The sequence below is a fragment of the Heloderma suspectum genome, chromosome 6 (assembly GCF_057233095.1).
Source record: "Heloderma suspectum isolate Gila_16-S chromosome 6, 16-S_ref, whole genome shotgun sequence".
In the NCBI taxonomy this organism is placed as follows: domain Eukaryota; kingdom Metazoa; phylum Chordata; class Lepidosauria; order Squamata; family Helodermatidae; genus Heloderma; species Heloderma suspectum.
This window is the reverse complement of record NC_139463.1, coordinates 57,369,492-57,392,146: the sequence shown is the minus strand read 5'-3', so window position 1 is coordinate 57,392,146 and position 22,655 is coordinate 57,369,492. Positions and strand designations below refer to the sequence as shown.

Sequence of the window (22,655 nt, the reverse complement as noted above, 5' to 3'; positions counted from 1 at the left end):
AGGATTCTGGGGCATATGCTAGAGGGCACACTGATGTGAAGAACTAATCACAGGCCTTCCAGGCCTCGTTGTTGCTCCGTGCATACTGAATGCACCTACCACTCCTTTGTGGTTGCGTATTGCAAGTGAATCTTGGAAGCAGTGAGTGAGCTGTTTTCAGAAAATCTTGCCTTATTACTGAAAAACTCCTAAAGACTTTGAGAAATCCCACACATCCTCAGAAATTGCCAGAATACAGTTTGAAGGCCACAGGTGCAGTGCATGGAACACAGGGTTCCAAGATCAGTATGGCCAACATTCAAATTCCCATTAAGACCAAAGTAGACGTGACGTTTAAATAGCATCTCTGCATTTCAGGTGCATGCTTTTAAAAATGCAAATAGCAACTGCTGGGAGCCCCTGATGAGTGCCAGGGCTGCAGGCAGGGAGGAGGAATTTAACCCTTTCCTCTCCTGCTGCAGTGTTGGTGAAAATCACTCCTTTGAAGCTCCTTTGCACCGAGAGGAAATCTCCCATGGGTGCCATGCTTTAAAGGATAGCCCGTACCTTGAAGAGGCGGAAGGCAGCCATCCAGCATGTGCGACTTTGCTCATCCTCGCCGCAGAACAGCTTCAGACCTTTTGCCCCACTGCGTGTCTTGTACGGCTGCAAGGCAAAGAGGCAAGACCAGTAAGTGTGCATACATAATGACAGTTCCGCAAAGACGGCCCCTTCCTTTCCATTTCTGTGGAGCGTCAGCACTCTGCATGTGCTCAGAGGGATTGCTTTTTAAAATCATCACTTCGCATGTTCCAGGACCGAGCCCTGACTCAGAGAGCCACTCTCCATCTTGATCAACCAAATCAGGATTCTTCCCAGAAAGAAGAAAGCAACACAGCTAGTGCTGCTATGAGAAAATGGCTCATGTGCTGAGAGACACAAAATAATAAATAATTAAGGGTTCCCAAAGTACTCATCCACAGAAGCGGCATCACTGCATGGTTTCCTACAAGGTTTTGCTTCATTCCCAGCAGCTTCCACAGGGAGTCAGAGAGTCCTGCCTCTTCTCTGCACTGGGCTTGACTGAAAAATCATTCCTAATACAGAGATGCAGCAGAATGGCCCACTCTCAGGGGATGGTGCCTGTTGAATCTCCGTATGAGTTACTACTCTGGGATTGCTTTTTTGTATTTGTGAGGCATGCCCAGTAGAGGGACTCATGCAGAGACAGGAGCGTGGGCTCCTGTGAAGGTGAGTATTTTCTAACCGTGAAGGGACACCCAAGACGGGAAGGTCATGGCAGAGAGATCAGACTAAATACAATCCCTGGGGAAGGAAACAGCAAACCACCCCAGTATTCTTGCCATGAAAACTAAATGGATCAGTACAACCAGAGTTATGTCGGTATACCATCGGAAGATGGGACTCCCAGGTCGGAAGATGGTCAAAATGCTACTGGGGCGGAACAGAGGATAAGTTCAACTAGCCCCAGATGTGATGATGCAGCTAGCTCAAAGCCGAAAGGACGGCTAGCAGCCGATGGTGCTGGTGGTGAACGACGAATCTGATGTTCTAAAGATCAACACACCATAGGAACCTGGAATGTAAGATCTATGAGCCAGGGCAAATTGGATGTGGTTATTGGGGAGATGTCAAGATATTCTGGAGGTGACGGGCTCGACCTTGGGGGAGCTGGGGGTGGCGACGGCCGACAGGAAGCTCTGGCGTGGGCTGGTCCATGAAGTCATGAAGAGTCGGAAGCAAATGACCGAATAAACAACAACAACGTAACAGGTGTGTGCCCCCAATTTTAATTCAGAAGAAGTGAGCCTTGGCTACCAGAAGCTTGGGAAACAGCGGTCTACATCCCAAGTTTTCAATTTCGTGTATACAGTACACACAGCCATACAGTTATACTGATTTAAAATCTGGATGTGTGTTATACTTTGACCGTGTTGAAAGACTCTGTGAAATATGATTTTGGACTCTGTCCAATACGTCTGATTGCCGGCTTTAACCATGGACCTTTCAAGTAGATTACATTGCATTATCACTTGTATTATCGTCAGACACTTTTCTTTATAGCAGCGAAACAGATCAAGGGTGAAATGAACCCCGAAGTGCTTCCCACCCTTCTTACCTTGATGCAAAAGCCATATTCAGTGGGGGTGCTGTACTGCTTCTTTCCTTGGCTGATATAGTAGATGTTGGATTCATTTATGTCAACGCAATACTGAAGGTGCCGGGGGTCCTGGCATGGGGAAGACGAGAAGAGACGTTCTGAGGCTTGCTTCATAGCATGAGGTCCTATCCCATCCCTACCTTCTGAGTTGCCTGTGTAGGTAAGTACCAGGTGTATTCTGTATGTCTGTGATCACACTAGGCCAAAAGTAGAATTTAGCATCTGGTGCAGAAGTCAGCACCTTAAGAATCTTTTCTTCTCCCAAAAACAGAGGGGCAAGTTTCTGGCCTGTATGGCTATTGAAAACAACTGGACTTCCAATGACCAGGAGACGGTGCTTGTGTCTGGCATAGCTCACGCCCACCCACCTACCTTAGCAGAAGCAAACTAAATTGAAGAAATACACCCACACTTCTTATTTGTGAGCAGTTATAGCAGAGGGGTTAAAAGCATACATGAGTGAGGAAATCATTGCTTTGAATCTCACCACTGCCTTGAATTCAATAGGTGGTCTTAGGCAGGTCACTCTCAGCCTGAGTGCCCCCAGATCTGTAATATGAGGACAGTAATACTGGCCTACCTCACAGGGGTATTGTAAGGATTACTGAGCTAATGTGCATGTAGGGCTGGAGAAATCATTATCCTTCTTACTCTGCTCAGGTTCAGTAAGTACGTGGGGTTATCCTTGAAGACGGTTTGGAAGCTGCAGATGGTACAGAACGCAGCAGCTCGCCTGATTAAAGGCAGCTGCCGGCGAGATCACATCACTCCAGTGCTGAAGGAGTTGCACTGGTTATCAGTTGTTTTCCGGGCCAAATTCAAGGGGTTGGTTTTGACCTTTAAAACCCTATATGGTTCCAGCCCAGCCTATCTCAAGGAGCGCCTCCAGCAGCACCAGAGAGGCTGCTTAACAAGATCAGCCTTGGATGGCCTTCTCTCTGTCCCATCAGCCAGGACAGCTAGGCTGGTGAGGATGAGGGACAGGGCCTTCTCTGTGGTAGCCCCCACTCTGTGGAACTCCCTCCCTAGGGAACTCTGCCATGCCCCCTCTTTAATGAGCTTCCACCACGCATTAAAAACGTGGTTGTTCAGGCAGGCATTCGGGGTGGGTTAAGGTATTTTTAGAAATATGTTTTTAATGTAGAATTTTATTGTTTTAAACTGTTTCTATTATTGTACATCGCCCAGAGTGGCTGGGTGACCAGCCAAATGGGCGATTAATAAATTTAATTAATAAATAAAAAATAAATAAGTTCTCTTTCCACAGTGCACATTTTATATTCAGTTCATTCCAGACATTCAGAAAAATTGAGGTGGATGGATTTTGCTTCCAGTAGTTTGCATTTTGTCTGACATTTTCAGCTTTAACATAACAGGTCCCAAACTGTTGGGCTTTGGCATCAACTTTCACACACCCATTTAGACTGCAAGAAGGTATCACAGGACTCAATTAAACTATCAGGTGGGTCAGGCATTTCCCCCGGCCTGCCACCCTAGGACCATTGCTTTTCCTGGGCATCCGTCCTTCCCAAGTGCAGACTGTCCTGACTGCTGTGGTTCTTTCTGATACGGCACAGAAAACTGCCCTAATTGCAGCAAGGTGTACGCAGGACTGTCTCCAGTAGGAAGATGGAAATGTACACTAATCCCTCCACCCACCTAACGCAAACAAACTTACTTTTGATGTGCCTTTTGTTGAGTAATACAGCCCGGAGCGCCGGAGGGAGAAGTAAAACCTTTTCCACACTTTGCGCCCGACTTCTTTCAAATGCAAGAACCCTTGGATTTCAGGGCAGCTTCCTGAATTTAGCACATTCTTAAAGAGGGAGACAGAAAAAAGGGTGAGAAGAGAAGACGAAGTGCATTAGCAATTCCACTAGCCTCTCGTGATGGCAACTAGCCCTCTCTGCTCCCTTTAGGGTGCAGCTGTGTGGGCGACGCCCTGTGGCTTGTGATTTAGAAATGCAGGGCTGCAGACCTGGGGATAAGACCTGCAGCACCTTAACGGCTAAGGAGCCAATTCTGGTCTGAGCTGTTGTATACAAAGGCTTACTATACTGGATGCGTGAAGCAAGCAGAAAAGGTGGTGCAGGATATATACACAAAGGCTGAAATCTATAGAAGACAGAATAAGTTAGCAACATGGGTCTTAAGGTCAACAGAACTGCAAATAACACACCCCAAGAGATGTGGTCCATTCATGCTTATAGCAACAGAATCAAATTGGTGGTTGCTGCATAAGAACATAAAAGCCAGTGTAGTGTTGTAAAGGTCTGAGGCCTACAGAGGCAATGGGAAAAAAGTCAGGCTTAGAGGCCTGGAGTTTTCTGTTGGGAGGGGGTAACCCTGAAAGGAGTAGTTTCATTTCTCCAGTTAAATGTCAGTTTAATTTCTCCAGTTCAGTTTCATTTCTTCAGGTTTGAAGCAGTACTTTTGGTTTTGAGGGAGGAGGGAGAGCGAGAGCGCCAGTGAGAGGAGAGACAGCCAGAGCCTGAAGAGTGAGCAGAGTCTGAAGAGTGAGCAAGAAGAAGCAGCCTAGAAAAGTCTAAGGACAGCTAGGGTAAAGGAACTTGCATTTTGCAACTTTTCTTTTAATGCCTTTTGTATCACCTAGCTGTATTGTGCAAATACCTTTAGTTGTAATTTGTTTGCTCTAAATCTACTAGAAAACGGTTGTGGTTAAATCCTGTGTCTAGAATGTCAGTCGCCCTATGTCTACAGCCTAAACCCCACATTACTGGAAAGAAGAAAGTAAAAGAAGGAAGGGGAGACTCTTATGGAAGCAAGAGAGCCTCAGGAGTTGCTCAGGGGGTCCACGTCATAAGGGGAACCTTGACAAGTGCAGTGGAGAGAGAGAGAGAGTTGGGCTTAGATCAGGGAGACTGTGTGACCTCTCTCACTCACAGCTTAGCCTACCTCATAGGGTTGTTATGAGGATAAAATGAGGTAATGCCACTGTACACCATCTTGGAGAACACCATCAGTCTTGTTTCCATTTGGGCATCTGATGGGTAATAAGCATGGGAACTGAAGGCAGGGTAATGTATTCTACATGAACATTTCCTGGCTGCCCCCTTTTCAATACAGAGTCCTCAGTGGACTGTACTCACGTCAAATCATGGCAAACCAATAACTGTGTTTTGCCCTTCTGGATGAACTTCCTGACTGTTAGAGCAATACGACAATGGAACCAATTACCTAGGGAGGTAGTGGGCTCTCCCACACTGGAGGCATTCAAGACGAGGCTGGGCAGCCATCTGTCAGGGATGCTCTGACATGGATTCCTGCATTAAGCAGGGGGTTGGACTTGATGGCCTCGTAGGCCCCTTCCAACCCTACTATTCTATGATTCTATGAACTGAGGCCCAGGGATCAAGGCAAGGCTGAATGGGTGGGGTATGGAAAGGAGGCAAATACCTGTATGAGTTCTGAGTGGGACGTGCCCTTGTTGGCTGCATCCAAGCAGCTGGAGACCATGACTTCAGGGAACAGCGACTGCTGCAATTGAGGACAAAGGAAAGGGATAAACCTTGCAAAACTAACCAAGGCAGCAGTGATATTAGGTTGTCACATATCAAGGCATTTTCACATACAGTGTTTTAGTGCCATGTGGAAAACTGCCCTGTGTGATACATTGGGCCTGTTTTTTTTTAATTAAAAAAAAAGAATAAGAACATGTTTTGAGTTCATATACTAGAAGAGGAAAAATCTGCTAAAAAGTGCACAGGTTTTGCTTCAAGTTCTTTTTTCCCCTTCAAAATTTTATCCCATCCTTTCTATAATGCTAATAATGCTAGAATATCCAATGCTAGAATACCCAATTTAAAAACAGACACACATTTTATATCAGTGCAACACACTTCCTAACCTGAGTTCCTAAAGGGAAGAGAATCATATAAATTGTAGGATGTAAAGTGCTTGTCATGTCTTACAATCAGTTAATAATCTCCTGAGATATAAGTTCAATAATACAGAAATGTAGGACACCAAGAGGTTTTGCAGAAACCAAGTCCAGGATGTAATCACTCTAAAGTAAAATATAGAACTTCTATTAAATAAAAATGTTAGGGGACACCATTCCATTTCATATAAGCTAACAGATGTGAAATTTGGGATGTTTTTAAGAATGGAGAATCAGGAAGCTTCCATGTGAAACTAGGGGGAAATAATGGTCTCTCTTTCTAGCTTTATGCTCCACCCCACTTACTGGTGAGTTCTTGAACAGCTCGTACTTGGCGTAGTTCTTTCGGAAGACAAACCTGCTGTCGCCCCCAACAGGCCACGTGGCCTGAACCTCCACCACAGATTCATGGTCTTCCAGGCTCCGCTCTGGGGGAACAAGAGCAGAGAAACACAGTTTGTGGGGCAGCTCAGCACGATGCTGCTCTGAGCCAATTGGGAGGATGGCGACTAAGCAGGGGAGTTAATGCTCAGAGGATACCTCTCGCAGTCGGATGTCCTGCTTGCAAGGTTCCTAGAGCCGTCTGGGTGGCCGCTCTTAGGCCTAGTTCTCTCTGAGGTGAGCAGACTTGTTTCTGGGCTGTTCTACTTCAGACTGCAGGTGGTGGCTCACATGGCTTCCCTGCACATAGGTGCACCAGGGGAAAGGATTTAACCCTAGCCTTCTCCCTGGTGCACCAGTTCTCTATGCACAGGGAATTCTTTTGAATGGAGAAGATCCAGTCATGTGAACCTGCACCGGAGTCTGAAGCAGCACAGGCCAGACACAGGTACCCAACCTCAGTGAGAACTCCAGTCTTAGAAATGGGCTAGATGGGGCTTTGTCAGTTTGATCCAGGCGGACGGCAGTTTCTATGTCTACAAGACAGCTCTGGACATAGAATCATAGGGTTGGAAGGGGCCTACAAGACCATCAAGTTCAACCCCCTGCTCAGTGCAGGAAGCCTGATTCCCAGGCGGTTTGCCATCCAAGTACGAACCAGGGCTGACCCTGCTTAGCTTCTGAGATCAGACGAGATCAGGCACATCCAGCCCTTCATGGCTTCCCACTATATCTCCGCAACAGAAATAATGGGAGGGAAGAGCAGCAGTTCATTTAATTACTCAGGTTGGTATATCCCTTGCCTTATCCAGTATGCTCAGAGTAAGTAGCAACATTTTCAGTGTTCCTCTTCCTGGTGTCAGGAGCGCCCTAGCAGCCTCTTTCAGTACACCCCAATAGCCAACTCAAGACACAGACGAAAGGGATTCTTTCCAAGGCTTTATTCCTTTTACAACTTAATGACTCTTTCAGATGCTAATCACCAGCAACTAAGCAAGGAACTGCACTGGGGTAGTTAGCAGAGTAGCCTAAGCTCCAGGTAAGGCAGCTGGTCCCCGTTTGAAGGAGAAGGGCGGGAAGACTCTGAACTTATGGGCTATGGAGAGGTCCTCCCTCTTACCCTTAGGTCCTCGGGACGCGACCGCTGTTTGAGCACCAGGAGAGCAGAGCGCCTCCTCTCGGCGCCCTCCATCTGGCGCCACTCCCTGCGTCTGCGCCGAGCGTCCAGCAAGGCCCCATCCCCCGCTCTCTCGCTGCCAGGGTCACTCTCTCTCTCAGGAATGCAGGCAGGAGGAATCTCTCCCTGCCGCTGTGCCTGTGAGAGATCAGCGAGCTCCTCTCCCACGGGTTGTGGCTCTTCCTCAGAATCAGAACTGCTCTGGGGTTCCATGGGCTCAATTTCCACCCTGACATCTGGGTGGTTCTACCTTGATAGAGATTTGGGTTAGCTGAATCATGGAATCCTCGGCAACTCTGCGATTATGCCCTCTAATGATACACACACAGTCTGTTCCTGCAGACATGCACCACCACCCTTAATCCTGGCCTTGCGGACACCCCTCTCTTCCCCATCTCACCTAGAGCCAAGTGCTGATAGACCTCCACCAGGGACCAGCAGTCATCGTGCAAAGCATGAGTCTTCTGCACCAGCATCTCACAGACATGACGGGCCGTGGTCCCTGCTGTGACTTCCAACGAGCGGCAAGTGCCATCTTCGCTGTAGACCTTCACCACCTGTGGGAAGAGAAGGGGGGTGGAGATTGAAGGGCGGGGGGCTCAAATACCAGATGAGACTGGTCTAGTTTAATCCTTGAGCACAAAGTTATGAGAACAGCCATTAAGAACAACCTTGCTGGATTAGACTAAGGGACCATCTAGACCAGAATCTTGTTGCCAACAGTGGCCAGTCAGATGCTTCTATGAACCACGCAAGCAGCCCTTCTTTGCTGTTTGCAAAGTAATACCAAACAACTGGTATTCAGAGGTACACTGCCTTGGAACCTGGGAGTTCCATTGAGTTGTCAGGGCTAGTAGCCTCTGACAGACCCATCCTGCATTCACTGAATCCCCTTTTAAAGCCATCTAAGCCAATGACCACCATCATATCTTGTGGGAGCACATTCCATGCATTAGCTGTGCATTGTGTAAAGGACTTGCTTTTCTGGGTACTGAATTTATTGCTGGTGTTGCTTATTTTTAAAGTTCAAACCCCTAGAGAAGTGACCTCTACCCTACAATCAGAGACCACCTTTTTTTCCTGACTGTCATGATCTCTGCAGTCAGCTAAGGACGGCCTCTTAGTGGTGCCTTCCACATAACAGTGAACAGTATGGACCGGTGGCTAGGGATGGTGCGAGTGCCTGATTCTGCCCAGGCTCATCGAGCAGCCTGCACTCACCCCAGCAGCCTCGTCGAGCTCTGTGGTTGCCATTCTTTGAAAAATAAAATGGTGATTGCAAAAATGCACATATCTGTGTATATGTGAAAATGTGCGTTTTTGCAAATGCGCATATTTGCATGTGTGCACATTTTTGTGCACATTTTTGCGATCACCATTTTATTTTTCAAAAAACGGTGACCATGGAGCTCAACAAGGCCTCTAGGGTGAGCGCAGGCTGCTCGCCAAGCACGGGAGGAGCTTGAGCATGGTCCGGGGACCGGCGAGTGGGGACAGGGGCTGGGCAGGCGCCTAGAGAACCTGGATGGGGGTGGGTTCGCACTTCCCTACAGGCAGCAACAAGTCTGATCAGTATCCCTTGTGAACTGAGTCAGTGCACCCTATAACAGCTTTCCCCATCCTGGTGCCCTTCAGATGTGGCCATGATCAATGGGGTTGATGGGAGTTGTAGTCCAACACATCTGGAGGGCAGCAGGTTGGGGAAGGCTGCCCTAGAACATGCCCCAGACTTCTTTGCAATGCACAGATGATCTGTGGCTGATGCTCAGCATGGGGGGGGGGGTAACCTCAGCAGATTGAAGGAAAGTTAAAAACTTTGAAAATAACAGCAGTACTGACATCTTCTGCTCAGCTCCATTTAGGCTCCTTAAAATGCTCAAATAAATATACTCAGGGCCATTTCACATGTGCATGAACACCACTTGAAAGCTGACTGCTAAGGCCTGGTCTATACATGCAGCAGAATGAGGGGGAGACTCCAAGGAAAACAGGCCTCCAGCACCTGCTCGTGGGACACATATGACGGCAGAGTCCATGTTTAAAGGGAGTGTGCCTCTGCTTGTCAGATGCTCCGGAGCAAACAAGAGGGAAGGGCTGTTGTCCTCATACCTCCAGACTGAGATCTTCCCTGAAGCATCTGGTTAGCTACTGTTCGAAACAAGATGATGAATTAGATGGACGCTTGGAGCATTTCGACACGAAAATTTTACTGCACACTCGTGATCAGCCACTCACAGACCTTTACACATTGTTGTCAAACTCCAGGGCATCTCCTGTGCTTTCTGACCTTTATCTTGCTTTTTAAAAGATCGGAGATAACCTGATAAGGAACATTAACCCGATATGTCAGCCGTGTGAAATTGCACCATTCTGCTATAACCACAGCACCATCTAGTGGCTGTAAAATGAAACATACAGAACTTGCTGAGAAAGGAATCCCCCAATTCAAAGCACGTGGCCACCCATGTAAAGGAGCCGATCTTAATCCTGCAAAGGATCCAGAAACAAAAGCCCCAGTAAACTGCAGAATAAAAAGCCTGGTGTGGTGAAGCCCTTGGCCTGATGATCCAGCAGTGATCTCATGTTCTTATGAAGCAGCTCTGGAATATCTCTGCTATAAACTAACAATTCCATAAGAGGGAGCAAATCAAGTGTTCAAGTGACACTGGAGTTACTTAATCATATTATAATGCCTAAAGATTAAATGGTGCGGTGCTTAATTTCTTAAATGAGAGATGCCAGAGCATGCCTTGTACCTACCGACCTAGACTGTCCTGTTCTCTAATTCCAGATGTAGTTACCTAATGATGAGGGGGAATGCACTCTGCACATGGTCAGAGACACTCATTATTGTTTCATGTATACATGGCATTCAAAATAGGCTCTGGGACTGAGCCCTGGCTCAAATTAAGCACGGAGGGGGTGCAGAAGCCTAAAGGAAGGGGTACGATGGGGATTTGTCCTTATTTTCCATGATTCAGTCACTTCCCAGACCTTTTGAGGCAGAGGAGTTAAGTGTCCTGACATCTTTCTGAATCACAGCAGGTTTGGTTTAGAATGATCACACTGTACTTTTTGCATTTCATGGTCATTTGATTTCACTGTTTACAATCCCCACCCCATGCCCATAAACCTGTCAAAAATTGCCACCTCATATGCATGTGTATCTCCCGAATGAGGATACCACGTTATGCAGCTCATGAGGTTCACCGTAATAAATCTTCAAGGTATCACAAGACTTGGCTGGTTTAGCAAGTGTTGTTTTGTTCTTGCCTAATCCGCCTCTTCCTTTTCCTAAACTCATGTTGAAGGGGATGGAACATCCAATGTTGTTTTTAAGTGGAAGCTGAAGTTTCATTGGGTTCTAACCAAAGCCCTGAAGCCGCATTAACATTCTTCGGGGGGCTGCTCAGGTCCTTCTGCCTCTTCACCCACTTCATCTAGATTCAGCTCAGAGGGCTCGCTATGGTACTAAAGAAATGGCGTTCTCCTTTTGCCTCCATCTAAGAAGTCAACTGAAGGGTTTACTGGAGTCGCCACCTGGCTTTCTTTCTTACCACTCTGCTCAGGCTAGGAAAAGGTCTTTTTTGTTTGTTTCAGTTAATCCCCGTGAGGGCTGGTGCAGTGTAGTGACATCCGCTAGTCCTGATCGGTTAGGGGCTGGCACAGGTCACCCGGATGCAGTTCGTGTGCTAGCCTCTTGCCCCCCTCCCCAGGAGGTGAACAGCACCGCGAGATCATGATTCATATGCGATGCAGAAGCGTAATTCACCCATGGAGCGTGTCCCACATCTCATTTTAACTCAACTGGATGGCCATGCAAACACTGCATGTTTAAGGGATGAGGGTTGCATTTAAGCAAGGAGCCAGACATGGCAGCCCAGGCACACCCAAGAGCACCGAACACCTAGTGGGCCAAGCAGTATCCAATGTGGTCTGTTTGTTTCTTTCTTTCTTTCCTTTGAGAAAAAGGAGGTAGCCCAAGGCTTGGTTGACCCAGCTGGTAGGCTGGAGTGAAAAACAGAACTGGGGCTACGGCAAACTGAAATTCATCCATCACGGGCAGGGGTACAGGCAGGTAGCACAGAATTGCAGGGATGGCGTCAGGAAGGCTAAAGCTGAGAACGAGCTGAGGTTAGCGAGGGAGGCTAAAAGCAACAAAAAGGTTTTCTTCAGCTACACACATAGTAAAAGGCAGAGGAAAGAAGTGGTTGTTCAGCTATTAAATAAGGATGGCAAAACGATAACAGATGACAAAGAAAAGGCAGAGGTGCTCAATTCCTACTTTGGCTCAGTCTTCTCCCAAAAAAGGGTCTATGACCCCCCTGGCAAAGGTGAAGTGCAGGCTGAAGGGGCAGGATTGCAGCTTGAGATTGATAGGCATATGGTCAAGGAACACCTAATTACTTGGAATGAGTTCAAATCTCCAGGGCCAGATGAACTGCATCCTAGAGTAATAAAGGAACTGGCAGAAGAACTCTCAGAACCGCTGTCTATTCTCTTTGAGAAATCATGGAGGACGGGGGAAGTGCCAGATGACTGGAGGAGGGCTAATGTTGTCCCTATCTTCAAAAAGGGTAAAAAGGAGGAACCTGGGAACTACAGACCAGTCAGTCTGACATCAATCCCTGGGAAAATTCTGGAGCAGATGATAAAGCAATCCATCTGGAAGCACCTTGAAAACAATGCCGTGATTACTCGAAGCCAACATGGATTTGTCAAAAACAAGTCCTGCCAGACAAATCTGATCTCATTTTTTGATCAAGTAACCTCCCTTGTAGACCGTGGGAATGCTGTAGACATCATATACCTCGACTTCAGCAAAGCTTTCGACAAAGTGCCCCATGATATCCTGATGAGCAAACTAGCTCAAAGTGGGCTAGATGAAATAACGACCAGGTGGATCCACAGCTGGCTACAGAATCGGACTCAAAGAATGCTTATCAATGGGACCTTCTCAAACTGGGGAGAGGTAACGAGTGGGGTACCGCAGGGCTCAGTCCTGGGCCCAGTGCTCTTCAACATTTTTATTAATGACTTGGAGGAGGAGGTGCAGGGAATGCTGATCAGATTTGCAGATGACACAGAATTGGGCAGGATAGCCAATACTCTGGAAGACAGAAACAAAATTCAAAGTGATCTGGATAGACTGGAGCGCTGGGCAGAAAACAACAGAATGAAATTTAATAGGGACAAATGCCAAGTTCTACACCTAGGAAAAAGAAACCAAATGCACAGTTACAAGATGGGGGATACGTGGCTCAACAACAGTACAAGCGAGAAAGATCTTGGAATTGTTGTTGATCACAATCTGAATATGAGCCAACATTGTGATGTGGCTGCAAAAAAGGCAAATGCTATTTTGGGCTGCATTAATAGAAGCATAGCTTCCAAATCCCGGGAAGTACTAGTTCCCCTCTACTCAGCACTGGTTAGGCCTCATCTGGAGTACTGTGTCCAGTTCTGGAGAGGGTTCTGAACTGGAGAGGGTTCAGAGGAGGGCAACAAAGATGATCAGAGGACTGGAAACAAAGCCCTATGAAGAGAGACTGAAAGAACTGGGCATGTTTTGCCTTGAGAAGAGAAGACTGAAGGGAGGTATGATAGCATTCTTCAAGTACTTGAAAGGTTGTCACAGAGAAGAAGGCCAGGATCTCTTCTTGATCATCCCAGAGTGCAGGATATGGAATAATGGGCTCAAGTTACAGGAAGCCAGATTCCGGCTGAACATCAGGAAAAACTTCCTGACTGTTACAGCAATACAACAATGGAAGCAATTACCTAGGGAGGTGGTGGGCTCTCCCACACTGGAGGCATTCAAGACGAGGCTGGACAGCCATCTGTCAGGGATGCTCTGACTTGGATTCCTGCATTGAGCAGGGGGTTGGACTTGATAGCCTTGTGGGCCCCTTCCAACCCCACTAGTCTATGATTCTATGATCTTGGGAGAAGAGGAGCTGAGCTAGACTTTGAACAGTACCGATTAATTTAGAGTCTCTGCAGGGCCCAGTTGTGCAGCTACAGTGTCCTGGAAGAATTGCCAAGGATGAGAGATGAAACAAGGGGGCCAGGGCTTGAAATGGTTAGACAGATGGCCAGGGAGAAGACTAAACCTCGAACCCTGCCCTAGCAGTGCCGTACACCTTGGCTCTGTATAGCCTGCCCAGCACCGTCTGCTCCTCTCCACATCCTCATATTTAATGCACACACTGAGTAGCATGCGTGTGCTTGTTTGTTTGACTGAGAGCCAGTGTGGTGGCTGGACTTAGACCGTGGAGATCTAGTCTCAAATCCCCACTCAGCCATGAAGTAAACTGGGTGACCTCGGGCCAGTCATTCTCTCTCTCAGCCTGGCCTACCAAACAGGGTTGTGATGCTAACAGATGGGGGCGAGGGGGGGAGATCTAGGCACACTGTCCTGAGCTCCTGGAAGGACATCAAATAAATAAATATGTATATAGTGCCATCAGAGTGCATGGCATTTTACACAATCAGGGATGAAACATTTATCTGGGCTGCAACCTGATAAAATAGATAATTTTATTTGCATTTTCCTGAATTCAATTGGATATCTATCGATCAGTGGAGTGAATTCCATTGTAATGCCACATGGCTGAAACAGTAAGTTTGTCTTCTGTACTCAGAGCAGCCTGCACAACTGTGAAACCCACCAAGCAAAATGCAGCCCACCATATACTGCAACCTGCCAGGAGCTTGGCAATCTCCCTGGCTGCACGGTTCCCGATACTGAAGGTTCATCACATCTTGGGAGGAGGTCCCATCCATGGCTGATGAGCTACCTTAGGGCTTCACCACATCAGGCCTTTTATCCCACAATTTACCAGGGCTTCTGCTTCCGGATTCTTTGCGGGATTAAGATCGGCTCCTTAAACAGGCTGACATGGGCTGTTTGTTTTTCTTGGCAAGTTCTATCTGTTTCATTTTACAGCCACCAGATGGTGCTATTGTCATAACGCCATTGTGGAAGTACACAGCAAGTAAAGCACCTCATAAGCACTTCCTAGAGAAAATCTGGACTTTCCCCGTGCTTTATAGTGGTGGGATAAAGGTCATAAACTGTTGGAGGGGCCCTGGAGGTTGATGAAATCATGTAAAGGACCCAAAACCTCTGTGAGTAACCAATCTTGATCGCACAATATAAGCCCTGTGTGAAGAAGCTCTTAGGCTTGGTGGGTTACAAGTTGTTACACAGGCCTGATTCCAAGGCAGGACCTTATCCAAGAAAAAACAGCTTTAAGGCACATGAACATTTGTCAAAGAGCCCCCAATCAGCAGTTTTCCTAAAGCCATACATCACTGCAAAGGGTTGAAAGCAATCTGGGGTGGTGGGGTTTGAGGGGGAAGTGGTTCAAGGGCTTTTAAAGAATGCACATGACTAAACCCTAAGGCAGCTCTTTATACCATTACAAATACCACTTCTGAGATATTGTGAGGGAAAACGGACACGCTTAGGGGGAAAGTGTGGGAAAGTAATTAGTCTTTAAAACCGTATGCTCTCCCCACTCCCTAACCAGCACCAGACGCCCTGGCTCGAGTCCTGGGAGAAGGATTAGAATGTCCCACCCTGAGCACCAGCAGCCCCTCTCCAGATGAAAGGTGAGGGAGCGTTCGCCATCATTCTTCACATGAACACTTCAATAGTAATCCCACGCTGGGCTGCCAGTAAATCTAGAAATTGGCAGAGAATCCTGAGAGCCTCAAAATACCAGACAGGCTAACAGACAAATAGGGTTCTTCAGAGGCCTATAATCATCCCCTTATGCCTCCTCTGAAGACTTCAAGTTTGGGATTATTAACCTCTTCGCTGCCAGCCTCTAAACCTTTGTGCCTTCCACAATTCATCCACTAGAAATTAATATGTTTTAAAGAGAGAAGATGATGGTTGGAGAATCTGGGTTCTGGCCCCACCTCTTGCAATGGGTTGTAGTCGGAAACTGGAAAAAGGACTCCTGGGGTGTATTCCCAGGTAAGATATGGGAAAGGGCGTCTGATAGTTTAAGGGCGCAATCCAAAGTCTGAGGCTGCCGACTATCCTATGCAGCGCAGACGGAGTGCAGAGGGGATCCTCTCCTCGGTGCTCCAGCCGCCCCGCATTGTCTGCTAGATGTGTGATTTTGTGTGTCTAGCTGGGGACTTTGGAGTGGGGCGAGGGGGATTGCACAGTGCATAGGAAGCCTCGTAAAGAGGCTTTCACAATCTCCTCCCTTCCCCACTCCAAGGACCACCCCCTTTTTCCCTCTCTGCACTCTGTTTCTGAACGCAGAGACAGGGAAGAACTGTGTCAGCTACGGGAGCATGGTTTCTGGGAACGGAGCTTGGAGCCAGGGCTCCTCCGACCTTGGTTCCCAGAAACCGAAAAATCCTATGGCCCTCTAGACAGTGTCTGATGGCCATAGGCTTGCTACCAAAGTGTGTGTGTGTGTGTGTGTGTGTGCGCGTGTGTGTATATGCTCACACACTTTAAGGCGGTCCTAATTGTCCATCTCAGGGAGGAGAGTAAGGGTTTAGTGATAGCAACAGAAAAACACAGAACTATGTACTGGAAATGTATGTCACTGCTATCTACTACCCAGCCTCAGCCCCTCAATCTGCAGTATGAGGACAAAGTTCTTGGCCAACCTTACAGGGTTCTAGAGACTGCTGATAGTATATATGAAGCACTTTGAACACTCAAGAACCTCTGCTGCTATATTATATTACTATTTGCAAAAAATGTCTGAAAATGTATTTGTTAGTTAAATGCTTACAGAAATCAAATGTTAGCCCCCTTCTTTCCTTTCCTTAGTTATTTTATATGTTATTTATTTCTAAAATTTATGTCCTGCCCACCAGTGGCCAATTTCCTTCCCTTTCCCTTGTTTTTAAAACAAAAAATATTTTAACATGAATTCATTATTTTACACCATCACCAAGCATGTTTTACTGTGTTTTTCCAGTGTCCTCTGGGTACAGCTGGTGGAGATTGGGGTGGGGATGACATCATTTCTATTGTTGCTATTATTGTTATTGTTATCCCTGATGTTATCCCTGGCCTGCAAAATTGTTATCCCTGGCCTGCAAAATGCAGTCTATCTTAGGAAGTGACCATATCGTGGCTTTCCGAACAGATGCTTGTAAAAAAACTGGTGAGAAACTAAAAGTGCAGGACTTTCTGCAAATGTGTTTGGATTCTACTGTGTTCTGATGCCGCTGAGGCCTGGTCTGCCATTTGAACCAGTAAGAATCAGAAAAGGGATTGCTATAGTCCCCATGTGGTTGAGGGTCACTTTGGCACAAATTCCTGACAGTCTCTCTCTACAGTTGCAGCAAGGTACATGCAATAGCAACAAAAAGCTGCAGACGCTCCTCATGGGTTGTTCAACATGTAAGCACCCTTCACTCAAACAACTGGCTGCTACAGAAAATAATTTCAGTCATGCCATAATCAAGATTAGATTGTAACAGCCATACAAGTTAAGGAGAGGACCTTTTGCCTAGGCTTCTGTTTAGAATATTAACTAATTATATTTCTTTAATGGCATTGGTCAAATGCTTGCATAAATTGGCATTGATGGCGGGTGGCTGCTAGATAACCAAATTCCACCCATCTGTTCAGGTGTGGGCTGAGAAACAGTTTGGCGATTGGAATATAGCCAGCAAAACAACAACAACCTCCAGCTGGCTAGGAAGCAGCAGCCTTGGAAGAGGGCTCCACACTTGTAGGAAACTGGTGCGGTTTTGTATGGAGGGACGAGCAAAATTGGTGTAATACTTATTTTTAGGGCTGCCAAATGACAAACCTATGCACCTGTGCCTTCAACAGTAGCTCGATCAGCAGAAACCAGCAGGTGAAGATGTTCACAGCATGGAGATAAGGCATTCCCCACCTGCTAATGTCTGCAGACTGAGCTTCTGTTAAATGCACAGTTGGGGAGAAGAGTGCTTCAACATGGGGAGAAGCATCAGGGAGGGAGAAGGGTTCAGTTCCCCTCTCTGATGCACACCTTTTCTTGTACAAAGGACACTCCACCTTACATGTGAACCGGGCAGACCCATGAATAAACAAACATGGCTGTCCCATCGCATCTAATTTGGCCCTCAGTGTTCAGAGATGGAGATTTGTGCAGTGAGAGAAATGGGTTTCTTGGATGATAAGTAACAGACTATTTTGCGTGTAATAATTCAACCTGCGGCTCCTTCTGGACACGGACAGCTTTGCTCCTCCTGAGTGGTACCAATTGCCTAGGGAGATGGTGGGCTCTCCCACACTGGAGGCATTCAGGACGAGGCTGGACAGCCACCTGTCAGGGATGCTCTGACTTGGACTCCTGCATTGAACTGGCGGTTGGACTCGAGGGTCTTGTAGGCCCCTTCCATCCCTACTGTTCTATGATTCTATGAACACAGATGTGTTATCCACGCTCTCTTATCCTCCAGATTAGAATACTGCAGTGCGTTTGAGATGTCCAAGGGGCTGCCTCAGAAAATGACTTGGAAACTTCAGTTGGTCCAGAACTCTGCTGTGAGATTCTTGACTGAGACTAACCCAAGGGAACGTATCATATACATTCTTAAAGAACCGCACTGGCTACTGGTCCATTTCTGAACATAATTCAATGTTCTGGATTTAACTTTTAAAACCCTGTATGGCTGCTGAAGTATCTTAAGCATTATGAACCTATGAGAGTATTTAGATCATCTTCTGAGGCTCTCAGTTGGGTGCCTCTGCATCCTGAGGTGAAGTAGAAGGTGACTAAAGAAAAGGCCTTTTCAGTGGGGGCACCCTGCTTGTGGCACTCTCTCCTCAGACATGCCTGCTTGGTGCCAATTCTTTCAACCTTTCAGACCCAAAGGCCTTTTTATTTACTCAGGCCGTTCACACTGTAATCCTAGGCACATCTTCTCAGAAGTAAGTCCCGTTCGGTTTATTCCCAGGTAAATGCTACCTTAATGCTGTATTTGCTTTTACTGACACATTATTGCTTTTTCCTCCTTTTACTCTGCTGTTTCAGTGTAATTTGATGTTTTTACTATTGTGTTATTGTTTATTGTGAGCCACCCTGAGAGCTGGAATTTGAGCTGAAGGGCAGGATATTAAATGGTACACATACATAAATCGATAAAGTTAAAATTCATGGTAAACCACCAGACGGCGGGGAAGCAATTTGCTCATTTGTCTTGCTCTCTAGCCTCCTATCAGCTCCTTTGTGTACCAACAAGCACCAGATAAGCATCCCCGTGTTCTCCTGTCATTTACTGGAAGGTGCGGGTTAAAGACACATCTGTTTTGACTTTGATAGGAAACCATCTGAGACATCAGGTAGATTGAAACCCTTCCAAGGCAGCTGAAAACCTCCTGGCCAATCATTACAGGCTCCCAGCAGAGGCCCACTGGCTAGCCAAACAAAACCCGGGAGCCTTGGCAACAATCCCTATGGAAACAAGCCTCGCCCTATCATGCCCGGTGAGCCTGGAGCCCTAAATGGTAATTCTTACTCGGTATTCTTCTGCCCATAGCCTGGGGGGAGGGGAAGGGCACCAGGTAACACCAGAGGGTCAGGACACCTGGGTTTGATTCCCATCTCTAAGGCTTGGAAGCTTAAGGCCAGGCCAAGCTCATGCAATATTGCTGCCCTAAGCAAATATTTTCCTGCCCCCACCACAGCATCTTCTTGTGTATGGAATGGGAAGGAGAGATTGTGTCCCCTCCATTGCAGTCCCTTTCCTCTTCTCCAGAAAAGAATGGAGTGAGGGGAAGGGGCTGCAATTGGGAAGATCTGGGGAGGGTGGCAACTGCTCTACCCTCTTGAAGATTTTCAGCATATCCCCGTGCCCTCTGAATGCTGACACACCCCTGGCAACCGTTTGCCCTGACTCCTGTGCTGGGTGAGCTCTGGCCTAATGGTTTGCAACAAGGGACCATGAAAACAGGGTCCTCTGGCTGCTCAGCCATCTTTAACTCTCATTTAGCAAGGTCAAAGAGGCAAGTCTCGCTTTACTTTTCGTATTTGGGTTAGGGCTTTGAACTCTTTTGTATTTGACTTGTATATTGGAGGGAACCCTCTGGGGGAAGTGGGGGCATAATGTCTCCCTGAGCTCTCTACACAGCCTCTAAACTGCAAGCCTTTACCCTTAATTTCAGATGTTTGCAGCCTGGCTGTGGAATGGGAAAAACCCTCTGCACATCCTCAGCGGCCCTCCCATTGATTTCACATGTTCCAGCTTGATTCCAGCTCTGCAAAGAATAACATCTAGAGCTTAGCCCTAGTGAAAACCCTGTGTCAAATTAAGCCCTGCCCCAATCTCCCTCCAGCCCCAAATGCAAACGGACACACTTACGTGGCAGCCACCTTCGCGCTGTGAGCCTGGCCCCAGTGAGAGGCTGCTGAGGATGGGTGAGTTGGACGGGCTGCAGAGCTCCGGGAACGGGTTTGGGATGGAAGGCAGAGATAAGGCACATGGCTCTCCCACCACCAGTTTTCTAAAGGAAAATAACAACATTGGGAGGATTATCATAAAGGCTTCAGGTGCTATATTATTGGAAAGGGAATCTCCGGGTTAGTGAGAAAAGCCAATCCACCGAGCGAGAAAATAGGTCATCCTTATTTAGTCCTGAGCCCCAGGGTGTGGGTACTCAACTCAAGAAATGTTTAAATTCTGCTCCCAGGTAATCCAATTCTGGCAACTTGAATAAATTATACAATTAAAGAAAATTTGCATTATTTCTCTTATTTTGCATGATTTATTCTGGTTTTGAAAGCCATGGGAATGAGTGACGTAGGGATCCAAATCCCCACCCTTAAACCACTAAAAATCTTATTCATATAAAATTCCGTTTTTGGAACAAAATCTTGGTCATTAAAAAAGTGGGGTTTGGGGGCGGCGTATTCAGGGGGGGGAGAAAGGGAAAGAAGAAATTTTATTCAGCTACCTCTCTGGGTTCTGAGATTTCAGCAGGCATTGCCCACATACTTTCATGCTCACCACTGCAGTCCTAGGAGCTAGGAACTTTTAATAAATATTGAAAGCTGAAATTGTGCGCCCATTACCACATTTTGTACCTCTTCTATGCTTTCCCCGAGTCATGGCGTACACACAGCCTTATCCACAGTCAAAGATGTGGATGGGTATTTTAGTACCCAAATTCCAGCCTTTCAGCTCCCTGCACGAGCTCTGCATTTGCTGGCAAAAGGCCTGAGCCACACTCAGCAGTCATTGCACTCGATAATCCCTGTTGTGCTGCATCTTGCCATGGCACCGGCCCCAAGAGGAGGGGAGGAAGCTAATAACTAATCCCGAAACCCTTTGCATCCCCCACCCCCATGCATTTAATATGCAGCCTAAACTCAGTCTGGTACATCTCTGTGTAACAGCGATGGGGCATGAAAGGTTGCATATCAACAGTGCTAGAGAGGCATCGTGAGTGAGGCAAAGGCTTACAGGTTTGTCTTCATAGTTAGCAAGGAGCTCAGAGAAGCATATGTTTGGTCTCAAGGGTTCTTCCGTTGAGATACTGCTCAGGTTCAGTCCTTAGCTTCAGAGATGAAGTGATACTGGGTACCTTCAAACTAGGCATATGGGGTCTCCAACCTTTCTGGGCTCGTGGGCACATTCAACAATTTGAGATACTCTCTTGGGCCCCGCCACAAAATGGTTGCCATTGGAGACGTGGCTAGTCACAAAGGACAAGTAACCTGCCCCGAAGATTGAGTACAAGGCAGAGGTGGGGGCTGAGCCCCAACGCACTAAACAATTCCTTTGAATCCACAGTTTTCTGCACCAACAGAAACCTATTTCACAGAAGGCAAGCTCTTTTTCTTTCCCTCCCTCAGCCCCCCCCCCTCTCCCAGCCAACTTATTCCCATTGCTTTTTATTTCTCACCTTGGATCACCACAAACACACATACCCCCATAGCTCACTCACTAGCAAGCACCTCATGTGCCCATCTCTCTCTCTCTCTCTCTCTCTCTCTCACTCACACACACACACACACCTCCCTTCTCCTCCTCACTGCAAGCATATGAAAAACAACCCTCATTCTCTTTTAGCATCCTTCCAAAATCCTCCCTCTAGGTCAAAATCCTACCCCTGCCCCCCCACACACACACACCCATACAAGCATGCAACCCCTCCCACCTCCGCTCCTCTCCACGATGCTCCTGCCTGGCTCCTCCAGCCCTCTGCTGGCTTCCCATTGCTCTCCTTACATCCTTCCCTGCAGGCTTCCCTGAACACTGGCAGGTTTCCCTTTTCTCCCTTCTTTTTCTTGGTGGCTGGGCCCACTGCAGAGGAAAGTGTTGGTCTGCCAGCCACTAGCCATCTCCATTTCCTAAGAATATCTCTGAGCCCCATGCGTGGCCCAGCAGCATTCCTGGAAAATGAAGATGGCAGCAGCTGGAGGCTCCTGCTTTGCTCTGAAGCAATCCCAGCTGATGATAAGAACACTTCTTGGCCACGTTAAAAAAATCTGGAGGGGGAGAGTGCCTTGGCAGACATCAAGGAAGGCGTCCAGGGACACATTGGTGCCCACAGGCACCATGGTGCCTACCCCCATGTGAACCTCTCGCCCCCTAAATCCTGCTACTCTGTTGGCTGCTTTCAAAATTTCTCAGACGCTTCACCTGAGAAGAAGCTACTAAACTAACTGCATTTTGCTGGAGGCTTCACGCTGCTGAAATAGAATGTCAGGCCTAAGTTCATCTATTAAGCGGGTGGTCAGCTGCAAGCCTATTCAAACACCTCTTTCCTATGTAGCACAGGAGGAAGTTCACATATTACCTAGAAGCAGTGACCACACAGGTGAGAGAACTCGTGAATTTCACTGCGATCCTGCTTCCCACCTTATGCAGCTGAAGCAGAGAAAGCAGCATGCGCGTCACCTGCACGTCGCCTTTCCCTGCTTCTAGCTGAGGCATGAACCATGCCTTGGACCATGGTTAATTTCTACAAAGAGAAGTGCCAGGTCTCAAGGCCTCCTGGAAGCTCTGCCCCCCCAGCTCCCAGATATGTGGATTGCGATTCCTCAGGAATGAGG

General features: G+C 47.3%; 1 protein-coding gene across 3 annotated transcripts in view; it reads right to left on the bottom strand.

The window, feature by feature from the left end:
• Positions 1–22,655, bottom strand: part of GRB7 (growth factor receptor bound protein 7) — an 81,410-nt gene that overhangs the window by 10,302 nt on the left and 48,453 nt on the right. For all 3 annotated transcript variants that reach the window (XM_084804517.1, XM_084804516.1, XM_084804518.1), the window contains exons 3-9: positions 19,960–20,101; positions 8,021–8,177; positions 6,369–6,490; positions 5,579–5,659; positions 3,840–3,977; positions 2,120–2,230; positions 547–645 (exon numbers count right to left, since the gene is read on the bottom strand). In XM_084804517.1, the coding sequence (XP_084660643.1) occupies positions 547–645; positions 2,120–2,230; positions 3,840–3,977; positions 5,579–5,659; positions 6,369–6,490; positions 8,021–8,177; positions 19,960–20,101 (850 nt within the window). The remainder of the gene's footprint in view (positions 1–546; positions 646–2,119; positions 2,231–3,839; positions 3,978–5,578; positions 5,660–6,368; positions 6,491–8,020; positions 8,178–19,959; positions 20,102–22,655) is intronic.